The sequence below is a fragment of the Schistosoma mansoni genome, chromosome 6, assembly GCF_000237925.1.
Source record: "Schistosoma mansoni strain Puerto Rico chromosome 6, complete genome".
NCBI classification, from domain to species: domain Eukaryota; kingdom Metazoa; phylum Platyhelminthes; class Trematoda; order Strigeidida; family Schistosomatidae; genus Schistosoma; species Schistosoma mansoni.
Window position 1 is genome coordinate 13,784,115 of NC_031500.1, and position 25,169 is coordinate 13,809,283.

The following is a 25,169-nucleotide window of genomic DNA, read 5'->3' on the forward strand; positions in this document are numbered from 1 at the left end:
CAGCTCAGAGAACAAAACTCCATCAAAATCTTTCTCACAGTCGTAATAACCCTATAGAATATTTATAATCATTATTACGTGATTCTCTGAGAAGATAAAGATTTAACTGTAGGGGAATCATTTTTGACGCCATGTCGACATAAAGAAGTTATGTCTATAAATCTTTATCTATTTTGAAATTCCTAATTTCCTAGTTCACTAAATTATTCAATGAACCATTGATAAAAGTACAGAGGTAACACCTCAAAAACGTTTTGTGAAGAAATGATGTGTGTAAATGACTTTCAAATATTGATGTTTGGGCATTTCTATCACCCTACAAAGTCTTCAAAACTAACCATAATACACATGACTTTTCAGATCCCTCAAATATCCTTCCATAACGTGTTCAACTAGGAAGTGACAAATGTCTTCATAACTTTAAGAGAAATTGTAGATTGAAATACTTTAAATAATCACTATATACTTCGTTGTTACTCAGGTGAAATGAACTTTCATAAACTTAATGTTGATGCTAAACTGTTTAACATTTCTACTAAGTATAGAAAAGAGCTCGTTTTTTTTATGTTTTGCAGGGATACAGCAGGTCAAGAACAATATCACTCCATTGTATCATTACATTTTCGAGAGGCTAAAGTAAGTGAAAATGGAAGTCTTTTATGGTTTTGAAAATACAATCATTATATATTATAAATTTTATTTATAAAACGAAAGTAGAATTATAGTTTCATAATTTAAATCAAGGATCGATTTTAGCTAGACTCTCATTGAAAACCCGGAAGGACTGGACTGTTATTTAGTCCTACTATATTGTCCCTCAGAAGTGGGCTTTCATGACCCCATCACAAAGAATCGAACCAAGGACATTTGACCTTGAGCGTGAACATTTAACCCTAAATTCGTATCACTTGTAGTTATAGTCGAAGATAAAAGTTACCATCAGCAAGTCGACCTACAAATTAATTTTACGGTCAGCATGGTCCGCATTTGAGTAGAAAATCCTATTTTATTGAATGAACACTGTAACATTTTGTTATTTGAACGCTGTATAGTAACAGAGTATTTTAATTTCAAACGTTAGAATTATGTTATAACCTTACATTTGAATATAGTGTAGAACAGATAATCGTTTACTTTTGTATTTAGTTAAAATAACGACTGAGACTTATTATTACTATTTATACAATTTCAACTGTATTTCAAGCTGTTTCCTAGCAACATGACGTAAACGCGCGGAATAAAAACATTTTTTAATATCCAAACGCATAATAGGGTTGACATTATCTTGCTTTCTCAGTGTACAGAATATCTGTAAACTATATAATCTAGAATGTATGAATGATTTGATGTTGTTTCCCTGATGTATTTTACAGTATAGTGGCTATTCAACAAAAGTTCTCAAATGAAATCAATGTAAAGGCAAACGAGATTACTGACCATCAATTTTTTAGCGGTTCAGTTACTAGACTTTTAACGATTAGATCACAAATTAGAACTTCAAACCACTAGAAATTAGTTGAAGAAGTTTGAACATGATATACAATGAGGGTCACTTTATTGCCAATCAGAAGTCTTCTAATGATAGGTCAATGTTATTGGCCGAGAACTGGTTTCGTTTTTCAAATAGTGTTTATATATATATATATATATATATATATTCAACTGAACCAACAAAAATTCCCCCTCACTCTTAGTCTTCTCACTAAGTCGCCGATTAGGAGCTTACTTATAGAAAGTTTATGTACCAGTCTCTGTCTTTAATGCCTCATATTATAACAGAAGACTTCATAGAAATCAATAATTCTTAACAAATCTACTATTCATGTTTCTTGATTAATCCAATTTTTCATGATTCTTATCTCCGTAGTTGAATTTTATAATTTGTCAAAATATGAATTAGAATCTGACGATGCACAGAAATACCTCTGTAGTGAATAAGAACACGGGTGGGGACAATCGCATGTATTTTAGCAAAACATTACACAATATCTCATTAAAATATGAGAACCATATAGTGAACAGTTAATTTGCAAAATAACAATCAATTGTCTCAATTTGACTGTTTCTCCTGCAAATATCCGTTTCCATAGTCTCCGATTATAATCGTTCATGCATTTTCGTACTAGTTTTGTGCCGTTCCCGTTCTGTCCTTATCGATCTTCTACTGAAATACATTCAATACTTGACCACCACCATATACTACTTATGTGGATATCAGTAACCCACACCACACCTCCACTGACTTAGTTTTTAATAAATGTGTTTATTTTCCAACATAGAAAAGTGATAATTTTTTGAAAAAGAAATGTCGTTTATATCATATGACTTGTTAATAAATGATTGAATTCAGGTCCAAATTAGATACAAACGTTACTAGCCTTATGCTTGTAAATGTTGTGAGAAAACCAATTCCTATCTAAGTGGATCAGTTGAAGTTAGACATTAACACCGTTAGATGCCGGCCAGCTCAGTGGTCTATCGGTTAAGGGCTCTGGCTCGGGACTGTTAGGTCCTGGTTTCGAATCTCGTGGGATCGTGGATGTGCACTGCTGAGGAGTCCCATCATAGGACGAAACGGCCATCCAGTGCTTCCAGGTTTTCGATGGTGGTTTAGCTTCAATTGACTCATGATTTCAACTATGAAAATCCTATCTAAGTGATTAAGAAAAAAAGCATAAACTAACAGTGATAATAACTAGTTAGAAAGAATACTTAATTGAGTTATGCTTGATATTGAAACCCTGGATCGGACGATATATATTAAGTAAACAAACATAATTAATATGAATGTAATTGACCTCAAAAATAAATCAAACGGATATTTGAATACAGAATTTGTTTTGTTTTGTAAGATTTACTTACAGTCAGGTATGTATAAAATGAATTGAGTAGTATTGAATATTAAATAGTCAAATATAACTAATTGACTGGATTACTCTTTCTCATGGTGTAATTGTATGTCACATACGATTGGATAAAGATTCCTTTCATTTGTTATCATTGAAATTGATTAAGTCATCGCTAGCCATATTTTAGTGGTTCTATATCTGACTACAGTTAGATCGAACGAATGATCGTTATCGGATGATTGCTGTCGAAATATACATACTGGCTACCCTCGTATATAATCATCGACTTAAATTGTGTTAGTGAATAACAAAATCAAATAAGTCAAATACCAGAGTGAAGTTTTAAATACGTATATTTCGTACAATCGTTGATCAGCACAGACAATCATAGAGACGGAGTGAAGGAAGCGAAACGGAGATGGCATGTTAACCAACTTGATTCAACCAAGCGTGAATCGATATTTATAGTCAAACAAAAATAAGTTGTAGACACATAATGAGTAGGGTAAGTAATTAACACACATACGATCACATAAAAAATAGTCAGGATTAATAAGCGAATAAATGATAGGGTAAAAATGTGGCTTGAGAAAAATGAGTAGATCGATCTGTCCAGAGGCTAGAATGACCTATGTGGGATTGACATTGTACCAGCCCCTACAATATCACCTCTATCATCAAATGATATTGGATTCTTTTTGGCTAACATTGGCAAAAGAGTAACAACATTGGATTTGTTTAGTAGATGCTCCTGTTTTCATGGAAATCTTTATTTTCCGTTTTGTCTACAAACTATATCTCTATTATTGACTTTGTATTTACGACATTTCTTTGTCGTCGTCTTATTGTTAGTTGAGTTGAAATTTTAGTCTCACTTTCTCGCTTGTCTTCAATCAGAAAACTTGTTTTATGAAATGATTCTTAATAGCATGGGCATCCATTTACTGAAGACGAAATTGATTATTACGGAACTAAAACTGAAGGTAATGAACATGAATTCGAAGAATGTTCTGAGACTTTTGAATGATGCATCATAGCTAAATCTGGATTGAAATTGACTTTAAGACTATCTATTATTGACACTTTCATTACTACCTACACTCAGTGAATTAGTTTCATATGTCATTTTCACTGCAGCCGATTAAGTCATTCCTCGTCATATGAATAAGACTAGTTCTATAAAATTTGTTAGGAACTAAACTGTCCTAATTGGTATGACTAATCATGGTAGGGAACTGAGCAACAGGAGAGTTATTAATGAACTGCAATTCAAGAATGACAAACATATAACAGTAGTAAGTGAATGAAATGAAATTTTGCAGTAAATCATATGAATTTACCATACACCAAATATTTAATGGTTGAACAATTAAAATGGATATAATGATTAACCGTAGAACACTTCTATAAGTTACAATCGATTGATCACTGAGTGGTGACGACCGAATTCCACCGATCAAGTTCCAATGTGGTCAATACTCTGAGGGAATTAAGCTATTATGAAATATGTTGTGATGTTAGATACCTGGAGGTAGTTCAGACCGTAACTTAGGTTTTTTGCTAAATATAGTACTTGTCAGCAAGATGTACCTGTAGTTTTGAGAGAACTAGCGTTTCATGGCCCATATGGTTCAACGATGTCTCAGGATGTAAACTTACGTGGCACAAGAGCACCCATCCCCTCAAAATTATAAGCAAAACTTTGTTCACTGGTATCAAAATAGCACGAAGTCTAGATCCGTGATTGCCTGTCAATTATTTCCAACTATCTAACAGTTCTAGAAGTCTCATTCCCCTCAATAATTTGCTCTGATAGAAAAAAATGAACGTGAATTTTAGTCTATGTGATTCTGAGATCAGAAAAATTTCTCAATTATTGATTCCTTATATTAACTAAGCCTTAAATGAAACAGTCTACTGATTCTTATATATCTTTGACCAACAATCACTGACTTCTCTTACAAATCGTTTATTTATTTAGTTCGCAAAAATCAAGATGAATGATCAATTGTTTCTACTTGGTTGTTTCGCTACAATCAGATTATACAAAGATGTCTTTTTACATGTCTTATGCATCTTTATTTATTTATTTAAACACATACATATTGGTACAAAGGGGCACCAGATACATATGCGCCACACAATTTCATTTATTTGTGTGAGGGCTGTGATAATGCCCGGGTGCCCAAACTGAAGCATGTGGTTTTCTTAGGGGGCCACACCCGGAGCTTTTAACCTAAAGATCTGACCCACAAGGCAGTGAGCATCATGTAGAGATGCAGTCCCATGGTAGCCGGTGACCAACAACAATGTTAAAATAATCTGGTGTAGATTAATTTTAAGTGAATTTTATACAGTGGATTTCTATTTAACAATTTATCACGAATAAAGTATAATTAATATATGTTGTTGAAATATCTCAATCCTTAAACGTAGCAGGTGTCTATTACTTAGTTCTCTAGTTGATATCAGTAAAAGTGATGTAATACTTCTTTAAGAATTCATTTGTAAAGCTGAAATATACGGACGAGCCCATGATATACATGAAAATGGTTTTAAAATCAAGGTGTGTACATTAAAGTAGAATGTTGTCTATTGAATGTAGATGATTGGTTACAGCTATTACTATCAATCCTATGCTCTATATCCCAAACCTAACCTTAAATTCTGAACTACACATTCTAGCCCTATATCTTTATCCTTACTTAAAATAATAACCATGACTTTTAATTTTAAAGCCCAAATCCTAGTATTAACATTATAAATCGTTCATATTTGATGTTTTCTGATTGACCAAATAAGGTCAAAATCTGTCAAGGTCATTTGGGATAACTACGGCTCACTCATATTGTTCAGCTTTACCGATTCATTCACCTACTAGGATGATGATCATTTGGAAATCAACCATTTAAAAAGTGTTTTTATTACTGATTACGGTTAGTGTATAAATACTACATGTTAACACAAGTTATTGGGAATAGTATTAGGAAAGTTATACAGCTTACTTCTTTCAAGTGTGAATGTTGATAAAGCTATCAGTTTGTTTTGCACATTTCGATAATTTTGTAATGTTGTTATATCGAGCACCTATCTGGATGCCCTGTTTAATATATGACGTGATGATCCCCGCCAATCAGAGAGGAGTGAATTATCGGTGAGAGTAATGATACACAAAATTCGTATGTGCAGTCTTGAGTACTTATCAGTTCTGCTTTCTGCCTAGCCCAGCCAGTTAAGTTCAGAACACCAATAACAGCCTCTGCAATATGAATCATTATTCTCAAACATATTGGGTTTATGTACCAAACAAACAGACCACATCGTACCATAAAATAGAAAATAACACAAGGGGGTTTTGTGAAGATTTTAGTAATTTTATGTAGTTGAGATCATGAGTCAGTTGAAGCTAGACCATCATGGAAAACCTGGAAGCACTGGACGGTCGTTTCGTCCTATTGTGGGACTCCTCAGAAGTGCGCATCCACGATCCCGCCTCGTGAGATTCCAACGCAGGACCTACCAGTCTCACGCCAGAGCACTTAACCGATAGGCCACTGAGCCGGCCGGTATGCAACGGTGTTAATGTCTAACCTCAATCCCGCGAGGCGGGATCGTGGATGTGCACTGCTGACGAGTCCCACAATAGGACGAATTGGCCGTCCAGTGCTTCCAGGTTTTCCATGGTGGTCTAGCTTCAACTAACTCATGATCTTAACTATATAAACTAGAAAATAACATTTGTATAAGATTTGGCCAAGTTTGCTTGTCAATAGGGGGGACAGTAATTAATGAATTAGGGATAACTCAAGAATAATAAATCGTATAATAATAGTTCATAGGTCAAAATAAAGCTTAGAATAAGAGGGACATGAATGTAGATACTTTAGTTACTTAACTATTATACAATAGGAAATATACATATCACATCGGTCCATAAATAGTCCTCATAGTTACCATTCATAATTCTCTTCGGGATATAACAAATGTGAAGATGAAGTTAACCTGTAAATATGATATTCTAACACTATACACTTTGAATAATTTGATCAAGGTTGTATTTTTAATTTAATGAAGGCTTTGTGCATAAGTAAACTCAAACCTTTTTTGTGTTTTTTGACAAAACAATTGATTCTAACCTTGAGTCTATTTGATTTAAACACCCAAGATGGTCCATGATAAGTTCTTATTCATTCGAAATCATATTAATTATTTCTTTTGCTTATTTTCAATTATCACTTTATGTTTATTTGACCTTTAATTAAATCAATGACCTTGACTAGTTTTTTTTGTAAATAAAAATGCCTTCATAATGATGATATATGTGTGGTCAAACTATTCGGAATGTATAGTGCGTATACGTTACATTTTTCAAATCAATATCCGTTACTGATCACGTTATCAAAAACAAAAAAAGCCATTTTTGAGATAAATGAAGAAGGAGAAAGCCGTAACATTTTCTGTGAGGTTAAATCTTTTCCTACTGAGTGATGAAAATTGAGTGTAGTGTACGAAAAATTAAAGGCGGAAGTAAACACTCAAAGTTGGGTGATAATTTTTGCAGCTCTAGTGAGAAGTCGTAACCAGTGAAGTTAAGCGATTTTACGCGCGAAACAACGGTTAAGATCAACAAAATTGCGAATTGATTGAAATTTTACATGTAAACCATTGGATATTAGCTCAATTGTCTAAAGATTAAAGGCTCTCCGCGACGTCTAAAAGTTCTTGGTTCGATACCCAGTGATGTTGTGGAGGAACATCACTGATGAGTCCCAACCATACTGGGACGAAACAGGCGTAGAATGCTTCCCGATTCTTAATGTTTGACTAATTGAAATGTAAATCGTGAAACTCGATAACACAACAATACCACATCAATTGTAAAATAGTCTTAGTAACAAAGTTTAAATTCTTTGTTTTAGTTTTACCTTACTAAAAGGGATTATCAGTCCAAGTAGAAGCTTCTGGAATTAGTGTGTTCGTTTTCAGTTAGGTAATTTACCTGTAAAGCTGTCATTTGTCTTTCTGAACTATATCATCGGCTAAGTATGACAAAGTAAGTTAAAAACATTAAAGTGTCTGAGAATCTGAAACTATTAGGCTTTCATTCGTCCTCAGTTTATGCCTGTGCAATGCAGAAAAGTCTCAACTATTTATAAAAGACATAGAGACAAATTAATGAATATCGGTTCAGTAGCCCTGTCCAGTAGTCTTGAAGGTGCATGCTCATTAGTGAGTTCCGTACTAAGACTAAATAACTAGTTTCCAATAACTGTTTATGATGTAAACTATGAAATCACGAAACATATTTTCAACGTTTCTTCATTTTAAATATCAGTTTTGGATATTCAACAACTAGCTTTCTTTGACATAGAATAAATGGAATATGGAATGCGCGCTTTGTCCTCTTTGGAACTCATCAGCTGGATGTATCTACATCTCATAGCTAGTCTCCTCTCCTGAGTTCCAATCAAACGCTGTTCGCTTCAAACACCATCACATCATCCATTTATTTGGTATCATAAAGGCTACATCGAGACAATCCACGCTGGATGCACATATGTCAGTGAATACTGATTAGATTTCGGTCAAAAATAGCAATGAAACAATCTAAACTACTTAGAGTTGAAGCGAAGATGGATAGTGGCTAGCAGTGGAATCTAGGACGCACGTTTCGTCCTATTTGAAACTCATCAGCTGGATGTACGTGGATCTCAGAGTTGATGTTCACTCTGACACTCGAACCCAGTACCTTTCGATTCAAACGCCATCGCGTTATCCACTCGGCCTGATAGACACTTGCTTATGCGATGGGGTGAAGTTAGAGACTGACCAGTTTCAGTCCTAACACATCGATGGGATGATTCAAACAAACAATACTAAATGAATTACTTGGAGTTGAATTAAAACAATAATCATAATAATCCATATTTGGTTATTGAAATTATTGTGATTTCTCACTGTTTTTTCCCTTTCCCTAATAGTGTTTTATCATCGTTTATGACGTAACAGATATGGAATCATTTGAACAAATACGTAAATATTGGCTTAGATCCGTAGATGAGGTAACTATTCAAAATGATGTCTATATATGTATAATGTTTATATTTGAAAGTTAATCCATTGACGAAAGCTTGCTTTTGTAGCGAAAACTAATATCATTGAACACACCATATTATTATATACTCCGAATAGTTTTTCCGATGTATTTTGCTAACTTTTATTGTTAATGGTGTTCTATGATTTAAACGTGTTGAGTTACATATGACATTGACAACGATCATGTTATCAGGGATGATAAGGTAGACTCTACAGTTAGATCATCTATCAGAGAAGATACAAACAACATCTAGATCATCCCTCAGAGCTGTAAATCTTCTTTATCATTTTACTAATAGACTATAGTTAACTTTTCTAAGAAGGGCTCAAAAGTTTGGTTGACTAAAGCAAAGACGATCACAAAGTCATCAACTTATTGAAAAAGTACTGTCATTTTATATTCCATTAGTATTATTCAGTCAATAGTTTCACAATATTCCAGTAATACTTTAGGTACAGAGTTTGTGAAGACTGTTGAATGTTATAGTTTTTACCATGAACTTATCGTAATTAAACATTAACCATTGAAGATCTGAAAGTACTGAACACTTGTTTTTTTCCTTATATTTAGACTCTTCCTTTATGTCTATCTACAAATCCCTTCAAAAGGGGATCAAAACACAAGATTTTTAGATTTCACAACGAGTGTTTAGTTTGTAAACCCCTCAGCCAGAATCGATTTGTTTTGATCCCTAACTTCCCTTCATTTTATAAATCGTGTTTCACTTTTACCTGGATGGAAATCTTTTTCTTGTTTTTTATATTCCTTATAGACACTATATTATTATTCTTAATATTTTGATGTAATTCAATTACAGTCTGAACAAAAAGTATGTAAAACTACTTGTGTGGAATACACTCTAATGTATGCATCTATGTATGAATGTATGTATGTGTGTAAATACAATGTTGCCTAATTATTCTTCCATGTAATTATCAACACTCACTTATAATATCATAGCTGCTAATTGTTTTCCATAGTGAATACCATTCTGACACTTTCAGACTCATTTACTTCCCCCCCTCTCTAAACAGTCAGAAATCATGATACATAGATAGGTAGATAGATAGATAGATAGCTATATATGGATGAACAACTCAGTTGGTAGTTTGTATAATCATCAAAGATATGTAAAATTATGTACCCAACATTTATACGGACAAGAAGTATCACCATCTTGAACATTGAATTGCGAAAAAAAGAAGAATTCAGAACAGAAAAACAAATAGTACAAAGAGATTGATGAAATAAAAACAATGTCTGAACTATTTTTCTCTTTTATTATTATTATTGTTGCTATGCCATTTTTAATCTTGGTTATTCATGGTTAATTTACTATATATTCAAAACAATAATTCTGCTGTTGATTCAATGTATTAAGATCAAATAGGATTCTAAATGTTAATGTATACACATTTCATGATTTGATCGGGCAATTTAGTATCAGCTAATTAATCGAGCTGTTCGGATTGTGGCGTTGAAGCCTTTATAGTGTCTGGTTCTCCTATAAGGCGGGATTGCGCTTTACTGCTTGTGCTAAGCCTGGACAGTGTCTGGCTCTCCTATTTGGGTTTACCGCGTGAAAGTCTGGATGATGTATGGTTCTCCTGAAAACCAGTGCAAGATTACCCTGACCCATAAGGGTATATTATATAACTAAACTAACTGTGAATTATTCGATTGGTTAGTTGTAAGTAACATAGAACTTGGTGAATATATATCCATCGATTGAAGTTGCCACAGTGAAATGAAATTATCAATAGAATTAATAACAGTATTAGTGGAAATTGAAAATATTAGTCATAAAGAAAATGGTTCATGAAGAAGTAATGAATCTATAGTATAAAAAGTATAGAAAAATTTTGAAACTTGGGATCTGTGAGAAGGTGATGGGTCAAATTATCTACACTATCCAGGCAGATTCTGACCTATATCGATCTTGTATGATCATAAATAACCTCATTCATAACAAACAGTTTAATGCTGAATTGTATTTCCTTAAATCTACATCAAGTAACGCTAATCTATAGTGCATAAAATTAAACCTACGAAAACAGATTTTGTGTGTATTTTCAGCTAAGGTATTAATCATATTTTGTAATAACCTAGTTCTTGAAAGATTTCATTACTCCCTAATCAGTTTTTTCATTTCAATTTGATATTAATTGTGAGAACTATTGCTAACAAATAACTACTCAATACCATTTTGGGGGTAATTAAACCAATCAACTCAGTGACCTAAAGGTTAAGCTCTTATCATGAAGCGTGAAGCCCTTCGATTAAATCTTGGGCAGGAGATTTTGAAGCAGTAGATAGCCTTTATGAGATGGTGGGGAAGTTTTGTAGCTCAGGCAGATGATTTAGGTGGAGTTTTGTTCTCTGAGCTACACGATTTGTCTGTGGAGCTTTCATTGTTCTTTTGAACAACATCATCAGCACAAAAATGAGGTTTACAATCAGAGAACAAAACCCCACTTAAGCAGTATTTTTGTCTTGGTATAGGACTCCTCAGAAGTGCTCATTCATAACCGCACCGCCGGCGATTACATGTAAATGCTAAACTTCTAGAAAACTAAGCCAAAGTCCAATGGTATACAAGTCTAACTTTAGTCAATTTTTAAAATGCATCATTAAGTTATTGGCTGGCAGGAGGTTGTAAGAAATTGAATTGATTTATTTATTGTTGCATCAACATTGAACAACGGATTAAGCGATTAAAATGGTTTTAGTGATTTGCTCTTATTAACGATTAAAATAAGTTTGAAAGTTATACTTACCGTGGACCATAATGGCCCTGTGTTCAACGCCTTGTGAGGTTTACGTTGTTGTGGGGTTTCTAAGGTTTGTTTATGGAAGATCTTCCTAAAAAGACTAATACAGTGAGTCAGTGGCTAACGCATTTACGCTACTCATCCGAGCAAATGAGATTTATTGTTGTTTCAAAAAATGGACAGAGTCTTACTGAACAGGTTATTGCATGGATCTAGCAATAGCACAGAGAATAAAATTAAAAGAAGGTAGCATCACGTATTAAACTGGTTATAGACCATTATGGAAACAGATAGTTACTAGGTCATTTACGCGTTGTAGTGTACAATTTGAGTTTACACATTTAGACACATCAAAATTTGATGCAAAAATTTACAAATAAAATTAACATTAACATCTATAATGCACAATCAAGTTGGTTTTCTGATGTTCCCTCATGATTCATTATCATTCATCACTATATCATTGTGTCGCTCTTTTGATTCTCGCATTTATTGATGCGCATTCTAATGAATTGTGTCCGTTTACACTTAGTATTTCTGACGTGCTCTTATTGGATAATACCACTTACTGGACTAAACTAGTAAAAAAAATACTTGCTCAATTTCGTGGATTGGTTGAAGTTATACATTAACACCGTCGGATGCCGGCCGGCTCAGTGGTCTATTAGTTAAGTGCTCTGGCCCGAGACTGGTAGGTCCTGGGTTGGAATCTCGCGAGACGGGATCGTGGATGCGCACTGCTGAAGAGTCCTACAATAGGACGAAATGGCCGTCCAGTGCTTTCAGGTTTCCCATGATGGTCTAGCTTCAATTAACTCATGATCTCAACTATATAAAATCACTAAAATTTCCACAAAACCCCTTCTGATACTTATATAATCCCAAGAATTCTCCAAAGGATAAGGGCTCATGAACTTGGTTGCTAGTGGTCTTGTTAATATCATCTCGTTGTATTAATGTAATATGGTAACTTTGATCAACGAACATTTCCATAAAGCTCTATATTGATGATGATTAACTAGCTGAGTCCATGATGAATACTAAACATTTACATAGCTTAATCAATTTTGTAATTTGTTCTTGTTATTGATACTATATGTGGTTCACAACTACTTACATTCCCTTGTATTCTTTCCTCACTATTTATTTATAATTTTTTAATCATATTTCATTCAGCATATGGATGAAGCAGTACCGGTGTTTTTCGTAGCTAATAAAATTGATATGATAAAAGATAAAAAAGTCTCGACAGAACAAGGTCAACAAGTAAGTGTATTACAAATTGTGCTAAACTTCATGTTATCAGTATTCCTGTTATCCTGGAGTGTTGATTTCGTATCGCAGCTTCAACTGTATAATAGAGTCATATGTAAATCCGTTGAAGAAGAGAATGCAATATTATACACAAAAGCATGAATTATGTCAGAAACCCAAACGAGGAGGCTATAATTTATGAACGACCTTTAAACGAATCTTGAGTGACCTTGATAAATTTCAGTCAATCAGAAAACAGTCGGTATAGAATAAGAATATATAATACAAAATCAAAAAGTTGTAGTGGATACACTTCTTTTACATGGTTTAAAAACTTTTTAAGGTTAGAAAGAGACTCTGCAGTTCTGAAGTCGTACTGCATAGAATACAGGAACTCATCTATGTGACTCCATAATAATCGACCTATGGAACGATGATAAGGGTGCTTAAATTCATTTAGCCTCGACCACAATGTTTTTCTATTATTTGTGTGTACTCTGGTGGTGGGGTCTACACGTTGTCGCTTGTGAACGACGATACGATGCATGTAACCAGGTCTATATGCGTTTCGATATGCTTTTCAGTCATCCGTGTATATTGTGGTTCCCAGTTTAACATACCAAAGACTTGCCAAATATCTTTCAGGAAGTGATACTTAACCAGTGCTCTTTAACACTCCTTCTTCTGTTGAATTCGCGTTTTCTAACGACTGTTTCATCAATTTCTACGGCTTTTCTTATTTCTCCAAACGAATGATTCAGGCTTACCATTTTTATTGAACATATACCTTGACAATACTCATACCACTGAACTGCCGAAGCTTTGGTGACATCTGCAGACGTTTCAGCCAGTGTTGGTGGTGCTTTTATTATCCAGTTTGCAACAATTATCATAATCTTTTTGACGGTCAATCGGGATTAAATGAAAAAGCTTCCTTCCTGGAAGATCTTTTCTTCCAATATATATTACATTGAAATAAGACATTGTCACGATGGTTTTCACAATGTCCAGTAGTCGTTTGAACACCACAATCACAAATAAAGGAACTTCTCAGTAATCCCATCAGCTACTCAACCATAACGTCCTCGTTGAATTTCACTGTAAACTAATCCTGTGTGAGCGTTGGGTGATGAAATATGCTCCGTGACCTTGAAGTCCCCCACTCTAAGTGCAATATTATGTAATGGCTGATTGCCATGAGCTCAGAAAATTGTCAGAATGGAAACTAGTTACTAAATGTTAGTAAGTAGCATAGATGATCACACTAAAGGAATGATACAAGTTAATGGCAGAAACAGTTTAAACGAACTTAATAATGTGTATGTTGCATATACTAGGATAGAAAGATTCAGTAGGTGGGGGAATATTGTATATACTTAGAGACATATTTATTTGACTCAAACGATAAAAGTAATCTATGTTCAAATGATCATCAGTTTTAGAAAGGGTATTGGAAACAAGAGCAACTTTTATGATGAATGGATTTACTGTTTAGAGGGTAACAATTAACACTATGTATTAATTTGGTCACCATTACCGGTCAGTATTTGTAATATATTGCCCAACCATATTAATTGTTACGCGTTCACTATGTCATTGACCGACTAAATTTAACTATTTCAAGATTTTAGCTAGGCGTTTTCGATTCTGCTGATGCACTATTTACCCTATTCGATAACAGTGTTTGAAAGTCAACTAACAACTAGGAAATACATGTTGTTGACCACTGCTGGAAGTCGTTAACAATTTATTATGTTGTGTAGGACTAGTGACTAATATAAACTTCGAGTTCTTGTTGCATTTATTCCGTGGTAAGAATCCATTACTGATGAAGAATTTCGACTGTGTTTCATAGGTTTATGGTTTCAGTGAATGAAGTTAGATCATAAAATCATAATAATTTTTTGATTAGTATCATTACTGTGTACTTCAGGAGAACAAATCTGATCGTTAGTCTCATATAAGCAGAGAAATCATTTAAATTAAAGTTTGGAAATGTAAAGGAATTTGTTGCGTTATGAGGTGTTCATTTTCGTTACTGATACTCAAGCTTCCTATACGCAAATCCAACAAGGTGCTTGAATGAAAAAGCTGATATTGAGAAGGCGTCACTTAACTTCATAGTGTGAGATATTTATAAATATCTAAATTTGAAGACGATTGAGTATTTAAATGAGGCTTTATTTATGTTAATTTTTATCAAAAATATTCAGTTTAATTTACTACTTGACATTATTATGGTTGTTCGACCCCACTTCTCCTCTCTCTCTCTGTCTATCATCAGTTGACATCTCAACAAGCAGCTCATGGATTCTTTGAGACAAGTGCAAAAACCGGTAAAAATATACAAAATTTATTTCAAGCAGTTGCTGAATGCATGGTGTCTACATGGGGTGCTCCAAAAGTTAGTCTAATTTTCCGTTTCTGTTGAAATACGAACCAAAAATAATTTGATTCATATTTTGTCAGGTTTATATCGTTTTTTTTTGTCTACTAATCTAAATAAATACGAATTTTGACATGATAGAGGATACTTTTAGTCCAGTGGAGATGATTTCAGTAAAGTTGCATTCATTGTATTCGGTGATTAAATTGTGCAGCTTCATTGTCTTTTCGACAATATTATCAATACAAAGTTCATATAGAAGTGATCTACTTCAATTTCACCACATATGACTAACAGTTTATTCTATCGACCTTGAATTAGATTGGCTATTATTGTTGATACTTGTCTTGTCATTATCCGCATATTTATTTTGATTGTCTTTCACTATAACACGATAATTGACCTTATAGTTGTTTAGGATTGATACGATACACGGAAATCAGTCCTAACAATCAGATCTTAATTGATTAGAGAGAGCGTGACCTACGAACCCGTTTCCTTCAATCCCCTACGAAATGTTAGTGCTCATCTTTTGTGAATATTTTTTAAATAAGTTTATCATCTTATTAAATAACAAAAATCTATTCCTTCGATTAGTGGTTTTGTAAAATCAGTTAGAGGTTAAAATCAATAATTCGGTCTCCAGAGCAGCCATCATTCAGTCATGCCGTATCGTCGAATACTATTGATCGATCAGAATTATTTTAGTTTAACAATCATAAACTCGTACATAGAACCCTAAAAAGGTAAGTCACAAAAGTGGTTACGATTAAAGGTATAGTTCACCAATTATGATAAGCTCAGGTTTCATAGATAGTGCACGATTTGGTTTCCGGAGGATTTCATTGACATTTACAAGTAGATTGAGTTAAAGTGTTATCATGTTGATGGTTAATGAATCTTTGATGCTTATTATTCACATCGTTCAGTGTCATATTTAGATCTTTCATCTAGACGGCTCAGTAGCCGTTGATAATTTTATGTTAGAACTACACATTTTTAATTATTGTAAGGATGGCTCGTTGGCAAACTCAAGGAAGCCTCAAGAAGCACAGAGAGAGCCAAAGACATTCCATCCAATCACCACTAGGGAAACATTCTGGAACGTTGACTTGTAGCTTCCCTATTGGATGAACAAGAATGACCCCCTATATGCCTACTGACTGTCCGAAATGATGATTTACTTTCAGCCAAAAAAATATAAATACATGAGGTTTTTATACTATATTTAACACTTTTTGGGGAATAAAATTCCTACTTACTAGTCTTCTGTCCTCTCTTGCGACGTTGCGGGTTCGATCGTTCAAGTAGTCTAGTAGTACGCGGCATAGCAAGAATCAAAGCTCTAGATATAACAGTTATGTCACATCAAGAAAAAAATATCTTCACATTTTCATATTTAGATTATATCGGTAAATATAGACCGACAAATTGACTTGGATATAATGTACATTACATAATGAATACTAATGTATACGATTGAAAGTAATAATATTTAGATTATGAAAGTTTAGAACCAGGTATATGAAACATGATGATGATGAGGATCAGGCGAAAACATGGTAATAAAATAAGCAGAGATGGGTGGTGGCTATCAGTGGAATTCAGGACGAACGTCTCATCCTATTTGGGACTCGTCAGCTGGATATATCTCCATCCGAGATGATGTTAGTCTTGGGTCTCAAACCTATAACCGTTCACTTCAAAAGCTCAGTAGCTAAGTGAATAATGCGATGACTTTTGAGGCGGACAGTATTGGTTTCAAGTACCTAAGTGAACATCAACTCTGGAATTTAGACACGTTCAGCTGAAGAGTTCCAACTAGAACGAGACGCACGTTCTGAATTCCACTGCTAGCCGCCATCTGTCTTTGCTCCTAATGATTGTGGCCTAATGGCAATATCTAGGCAATCCGCACTGGATGTACACATCCCCCACATGTGGTACTATTGTGTGTAAAATTCAGTATATAAGTGGTTTTATTGTGGTTTAAGGTTGATGTGATTTCGGATATGATTTTGGGACTTATTAAGAAATGGGTTTTTGGGGAATCAATAAATCTTCATTGCAGTAATCTTTCGTGTTATCGTATTGGATCGTTGGAACTGTAGTTGTTCTCGTTTCTTAGTATAAGCAGTCAGACCGGCGAGTTGTAGTGGTTCCCGATTGTCAATTCAAGGCAGTAAGACTGCGAACTCAACAGAGTCAATACGTACATAACAGATCCTACTATTGAGATATAAAAACTGACTACCCAGCTACAACAGTGACGATGGAGTCATTTTTTTCAGTCATGATACCAGCATTGTCAAGTATCGTAGCGAAAGTGTAACCCACAAATTATTCAATCAGTATCCAACAGTTTATACGATTAACACTTCAATTGAATCTTGATATTATACAAACATTCTTTAATATTTTTGGTGGGTAATTAAATGGATCAAAGTCAACATGGTTGAACTCCACTAGTCACAGCTTCTCACTAGACCATTGAGAACTATTTTTTCGAAATTAGTTATTGGTGAGTACATGTTAATATTTATTATTATAAAAAAGGTTTTGTTGAATTCTGAATCTTTCTATTGTATTGGTATAGTTTATATATTTTTTCACCATTTTTTCGAAATTCTAGCGTTGGTACGAAATAAATACTGAAGGTAATAATCATTTAGATCCATGGTCTAATTCGGTGAGTTTCGTTTCCGCCTATTTAGATAGGTACTACTCTTAGGATTATTATTATTATCATTATATAAGATTGAATTTTTGATAGGTGGCAGTGAAACATAGCCGGTAAGAGTAAAGGATATTCGTAGGCTACTAGCATTCGATCATAGGTGTCTTCGAAGCATTACTCGTATATCCTGTGACCATCGAGTATGTAATGCAGTTGTTAGGAAACGGGTACTAGGTAAGGATGGCGAATCGATTGATGATGACTGGGACACGTGTTACGTATGCCCAACCACCGACTGCCCCGACGTGCAATGTTTTATGGTGTAGGAGTAGGTTGGAAGAAAGTTAGGGGCGTTCAGACCAAAACGTGGCACAAATCCATCAAGTCACTGACAAGTGGACTGAGCCATGTTGGTAGATGTAGACTACCTGGTTGGGATCCGCGAGATGATAGCAATCGATGGTTAGAGACCTTGAATGACATAGCTCAAAATCGTTTGCAATGGAGAAGTTACATCCACTCTTTGTGTTCTCCCAAATTCTAATCTTCTGAATTCTTCATGTCCCTATCTTTTTTCGCTTTCGAATTTTATTTCACTGTATTATACTCCTTGAATAACATCTTCAAACCCCAATCTTTCGGATTACTGCTTATACTCTTACTACTTCTACGACTATGGGATTTGGACCGACAACTGTATCTCTATGCTACTGTGGTATGGCAACTCGAACTAATGTACGTACGTACGAAGTTCTACGTTATGACTGACTGACTGAAGGCTAGAAGGAACCCCTGGATCTAAATTTAGTGTAAGTCGACACTCGCTAACAAAGTGTACCTTTAATCTTTAGAGAACTGTTGGTCTTTGTGATATTCGAACTTGGATTATTCAGTTTCATGTTCTAGGATGTGATTATTCAACTATTCGAGTCACGAGAGACTTTCTATAGATCTAATTGATTAATCAATCAATATCTGAATAAAAGTTTTCAGATAACAAATGAATATAAGGTTGATACACATATACATATAGATTCTCAGAAAAATCCTATTCAACAATTTGACAAAATGACACGAAACTGATGTTATAATGCTTCAGTCTTATAACAATTTAAGTACTTCAACCTGTGTCACTTCGAAATCCTCCCAATTTATGGTAATATACTTCTATCATCTACGTTATCATACTTCTCAGTTATCTTGTCATATCGCTTTTAATAATATCACATGCACAGATAACTTTCCCAAAATGACCTCATTATCAGTTATTTGAATGGTAAATAAACGATTGAAAACAGCGAAATACAGCATACATTAGATGTTTTAATCAATATAGTTGATCGATGATCTTCGTGGAACTTGCATCACCTCTAAAGTCTTAATAACCCTCACTGAAACCATTCATTGACTTAAAAATAGCTGTTTTTCACCAAGTTATCTCTGTTAGCAGCCTATTGGACTTCCTAATTTTTCTGAGAGACTTTTTCAATTGTCATGAAGAACTGATATCCATTTAGATATGAACTGCCATTACCAAGATAAATATTCAAGATTAATAAATATAATTTTCCACTTTTTATGTTCTAACAATTCGTTTTCTGAATTTTATTTGAAAAACTTACAGTATAATCATCGTTACAAGGATACAGTTCAATTAGATCAGAAAAAAGCTCATAATAAATTACGATGTTGTTTGACACATTAACTAACACGTATCATTTGAACAGTGATATGATCTTATTATTAACTATTCAAATTATACTACTTAAAATTGTATTAAGTAGTTGAATTTGTATCACATCAAATCTTCAGCATCGTTTGATGTTAAACCTACTCACCAAGATAAATTATTTATACATCCTTCAAATAATAATGTGTAAATAAAACATTTTCAATAATACAGATAATATATTATGCTTATTTACATTCATTTAAACTTATCATTCTTTGAAGCATTAACACAAAAATATGGCACTTTATATAAACACAAGCACCCATTCGTTTTTCACTAACCACTGACAAGATCCATCAATCACTTCATAATAACATTTGAACTACCCTGAAATGAAGCCAAGTAAAGATGTTTCTCCACAGTTTAAGTAAACAAAACATTACAATCAAAACTTTTTTCTTTATTGTACAGTTTTTCATTCATTTCATTAATATTCATATACTTATGGATATATGTATGTAATGTCATGTTAAAGAAAACGCGGCTGCAATAAAATAAATATCAAGATAACTAATTATATTCATTATAGAGCTCACTTTGATGCCTTCAGTCATTATTATTACTTTTTTTTTCTTTTGTTTGATCAATCTACTTAAGAATGTTATCAGTAACTTTTTGAAGTTATTTCTTCTTCATTTTTTTTCAATTTGCATGTTGGTTCGTTTGTTTGTTTCTTTATCCAGTAATATACCCCAATCCTTATGTTGATATATAGATAAATAAAGAAATTTTTTGAAAGTAATTACAGAATGCAATAAAGTCTGTACAGGCATGATTAGGTTGATACGAATGGAAATGTAATAAGTTTAAGGTAAAAACATGGCGGTACACCAGTTGAAAGATGTGATTTTCATGAATTGTTTCTATAGTACATTTGTCACGACGATTGTAATGATAAGAAGTGGTAGTTGGAAACCGGCATTTTTAAGTAGGAGAACTGCGATGCCATTGTTAAGAATCAATAATGTAGTGAAGGGCTATTCCAGTGTTGTTACATGATACTTTCAATCACCAGTATGGGGTTGTGTAGGTTGTGAAAATTTCATTGAAATCCTTGACCGATCGATTTTAGACCATCATTAGAAAGCTCAAAGCACTGGGCGACCGTTTCATCCTAGCATTGGACTTCACACTTGCACGCATTCACAACCACGCATGTTGAAGTCGAACCCGGGACTTTCGGTCTTGCACAAGAACGCTTAATTTCTAGACCACTAAGCCGGTGTTAGCATCTAACCTCAATCGATTCACGACAGTGCGTAGCCATCCTACAATCATCTACAACTATGGAGAAGAAAGCAAATGCACAGAAATGTCATGGAAAAGTAAAAATTGGCTATTGAATCCGTTTCACGATTCTAACCTAAATTGTCTAGTTACATAATTACTCTCAAAAGTGAATTATTTGAAAACACTACACTAAATAGATTTTTAAATATGTAATACCTGTCCAAATCGTCCCAGTTGATAAAAATCAACCACCTCATCAACCGATTCACACTTTTTACCTAGTGCCCTAATTATAACGTCAACATTGCTCACTCAGTGGTCCCGAAATAAAAGATCACTGTTTCGGAGATACCCTTTAACTGAGTATTGGTAACCTGCGAATATTATCTATTCTTAATGGTAGTCCTTAACATCCATGAAGTGGAACAAAATGAACTGCTGTCCAATGAACTCATTTTTTCTTCGATAAACAGTTATCTCGCTTATACCGCAAGTGACGCAAGTTAATAAAAGCCAGCTAAGTTTAATGGATTTGTTCCAAGGTTTCATCATATGCCAACTCATAACTGTTGATGAGACTTACAAAATAAGTAAAGAAACAAATGCCCTCGACTGTTTGAACAGAATAACCATGAATAACCATTTTGTATAAGGGAGAGAAATGAATCTCAAACTTGCTAGTCTTGTCGTTTAAGATGATCAGAAGACTTCATTTCGTCAGCGCTTTCACCAAACAGAACTATATCATCTGAGTGTTCGAAGTTAAGAAGTTAATCTCCTAGTAGCAGATCAATATCTAGAACTTTGGATGGTGAGAGGTTCATCTCTAAAAAGGTGTCTTTGAAGTCAAATAGAAGACGAGAAAGTGAACCATCTGGACGAATACCAATTTAGGTTGATAATTCTGATGACAGTTTGCTATGAGCACTAAAATGATCAACAATGTTCAAGTAGCGTCTTTATAAAGTTGATATATTTCTCTTTTACGCCTTTTAATGGCAGACACTGCTACAGAACCTTTGGATCGACAAAGTCTAGTGCTGCCCTAAAGTCAAGGAACACAACCAAAGTTAGAGGTCGGAGGGTATATCCATGTTTTAGGGCCTAATGAAAAGTGAATATTTGGTCTATACATTCACACCTAGGTCTAAAACTATCCTGTTTTTTCCTGATTCGCTATCCAGCGATTCTATTTAACAGTCAGATGAATGTTAAAGCAAACATTTTAAACACTGTTAATCGACTCGATTCGTCTGTCGTTATCATAAGAGAATTTTTGTTCCTTTCTGTAAACTGGAAGGACCAGCGATCGAAACCAATTAATTGATATTACGTTCAGTCCACAGATTGTAGTCAATATCTAAGTCAAATTAATTGTCAAAACTGGAACACTATCACTATAATCTTAAGATCTAGTGCTACCTCTCAGCTTAGATTAACCATAATCTTTTCAAACTCAATAAGAATTGAGGGACCTTCACCAACTTCCTATTCATGCTGTCTGGAGATAGTTTCCAGTATCCAAAAAGTAACAGCCAGTAGTTGTGTCAAATTCAATAATAATAAACAATAAATTGAAGCTGGGACTATGCACCCTACAACTATAGACTGCGCTAGACTAATATGCTCACAGAAGACAATTGTAGATATCTTCAGACACTTTTACTGAAGTCACAAGTGAAATTACCAACCAATATGTAGGATCCTACTGCTAAATAAACCTAACAATAGACGAAAGTACTAAATACAACACATTTATTAAATGCTCTTGTGTCGAACTAGTTATCTTTTTACATTATCGCTTTAAGAACCAAGCCGGATGGTGTTCTGAGATGCGTACCATTCTGGGATGTGTTAAGGAAAAACTTTCGCTTTCGGCCACATCAATGTGTATCTATAAATTTACTTGCTCATGTGGGGCACGTTACATAGACCGCACAAAGCGATCACTTTCCAAACGTATCTCGGAACACTATCCGGCTTGACTCTTAAAAGGAGAATGTAAAAAGATAACTAGTTCGATACAAGAACATTTAATACACTTATTGAATATAGAAAACGTAACGGCTGGCATTATCCTCAGATCATAATCATTATTTCCCACTTTAATAGTGTACCAAATTCATTGGAACATTAAAAAGAGAAGCCAAAAAATGAAAACAAGTAAATAAAAAACAGATGCACGTTTAGCAAAGATGGATAGTGGCTAGCAGTGGAATCCAGTTTGACGCACGTTTCGTCCTATTTGGGACTCTTCAGATAGATGTACCTACATCTCACAGTTGATGTTCACTCTGAGACTCGAACCCAGTACCTTTCGCTTCAAATACCATCGCGTTATCGACTCGACCATTGAGTCCTGATAGCCCACTGCTAGCTACTATCCATCTTTGCTTAAAATGCTTGTGAATTAAGGCTATATCGAGGCAATACGTACAGTATGCACATATGCCAATTAGAGACTGACCAGTTGCAGTCCTAACACATTGATGGGAAGATTCAAACAAACAATACTAAATGAAGATGTACGTTTATATCCAAAAATATCTTTATTTTATTTCAAATAAAATAACATAACAATATAAAGAAATAAAAAGATTACTTCTTTGGTGTTATGTGAATTTTCTTCTCTTTCCCCTTTTTTCCGTGAAAAAAAAAGGAACAGTGTTTGATTTTGTTCCCTTGACATCTGTTTTTTCTGTCTCTCTCTCCACCCTCTTTTATGAATGTTCAATGATCAATATGCATATGATATATATATATATATTCATTAAAAAAATAATAAATAAATCGTCAATAAAATAAACCAGTGACAAATATTTCCATTACTATAAGAAAATACATTTTTTACCCTCTTTGTTTTTCTTAATTAATTTATGTATGTAAAAGATATACAAAGTATATAATTGAGAAAGGGAGAGAGTGAGAGAGAGAGAAAGCGAGAGGGGGGATGAATTGAGAGTGATTCAAATGATTATATAGAATAGAACAAATGATATTATTGTTTATGGTGTTAATGATATTAAGATAACACCGGGGTGAAATTGAAACAATACATAAATAATGAATACCATTCAAATAGGACATCTTATGATAGTTACCATAATAAAGATATAACAGACACTTGGATTGGTGTATTACATTCAGTCTAATATTCTGGATTGAATCTGTTCTTTCTTGTTGTGAAAGTCCTTTTCAAACAAAAAATAACTTTCTTCAGAAAAGAATAAACATTCCATTGTTATCATTTGGTTTGACTTAAAAACCTGAAAAATAATAAATGCGATGGATACTAACTAAATAGATTATAAACAAACACTTTAACATACGACAGATTCATTCTATTGATGATTGACTAGAATCAAATGAATGGATATCAACATATTGATTTAATATTCATCTATCATACAAACAGGGATTTGATTAGATGAATTTGAATTTAATATAACTGAACTAGACATTAATGGATCAAATGTTGATGGTAAATATTTTGGATAATTTTGACGACATTCTGTTGGTACTTTAGGATAACAACCATTTGATATAATATTACATGTATCTAATAATTGACGTACAAATAATTGTTTATATTTACCATTAATATCATCATTATTTGATACATATATTAATATTAAATAAAATCTTGGATAATCATTACGATGATATGCTGGTATAGTTAATTCAAGTGAATGCATTCCATATGTTGTTTGACAATAAATTGGTTTTATAGTTTGTTTAATTTGTTTAGATAATGTATGCTTTGGAAATTCACAATAGTTAGTCTGAAAAAAGAATATATAGAAAGATTAAATGTAAAGAATAAGTAAATGATCTATTTTGAGCATTGATAAATTTATAGGATGTATTCATTATATTCATTTAGTATTGTTTGTTTGAATCTTCCCATCAATGTGTTAGGACTACAATTGGTCAGTCTTTAATTGGCATATGTGCATACTGTACGTATTGCCTCGATATAGCCTTAATTCACAAGCATTTTAAGCAAAGATGGATAGTGGCTAGCAGTGGAATCCAGGACGCGCGTTTCGTCAGTGGCTGAGTGGATAATGCGATGGCGTTTGAAGCGAAAGGTACTGGGTTCGAGTCTCAGAGTGAACATCAACTGTGAGATGTAGGTACATCCATTTGACGAGTCCCAAATAGGACGAAACG

General features: G+C 33.8%; 2 protein-coding genes across 3 annotated transcripts in view; one reads left to right on the top strand and one right to left on the bottom strand.

Moving 5' to 3' along the window:
• Positions 1-19,893, top strand: part of Smp_063070.1 (putative rabb and C) — a gene marked incomplete at its 5' end in the record, with an annotated part of 52,185 nt that extends 32,292 nt beyond the window's left edge. The window contains 6 exons of one of the 2 annotated variants that reach the window (XM_018798334.1): positions 576-636; positions 8,831-8,911; positions 12,894-12,983; positions 15,256-15,375; positions 17,990-18,046; positions 19,659-19,893. In XM_018798334.1, coding sequence (XP_018653287.1) covers positions 576-636; positions 8,831-8,911; positions 12,894-12,983; positions 15,256-15,375; positions 17,990-18,046; positions 19,659-19,739 — 490 coding nt within the window. In that variant the 3' untranslated portion in view covers positions 19,740-19,893. Of the gene's footprint in view, positions 1-575; positions 637-8,830; positions 8,912-12,893; positions 12,984-15,255; positions 15,376-17,485; positions 17,619-17,989; positions 18,047-19,658 lie in introns of those variants that run through there. The other variant, XM_018798335.1, reaches the window with a different exon arrangement.
• Positions 19,894-24,385: 4,492 nt separating this feature from the next.
• Positions 24,386-25,169, bottom strand: part of Smp_063060 (hypothetical protein) — a gene marked incomplete at both ends in the record, with an annotated part of 26,818 nt that continues 26,034 nt past the window's right edge. Inside the window, 2 exons of the mRNA XM_018798336.1 lie at positions 24,386-24,555; positions 24,655-24,778. Of these exons, the coding sequence (XP_018653288.1) occupies positions 24,386-24,555; positions 24,655-24,778 (294 nt within the window). The remainder of the gene's footprint in view (positions 24,556-24,654; positions 24,779-25,169) is intronic.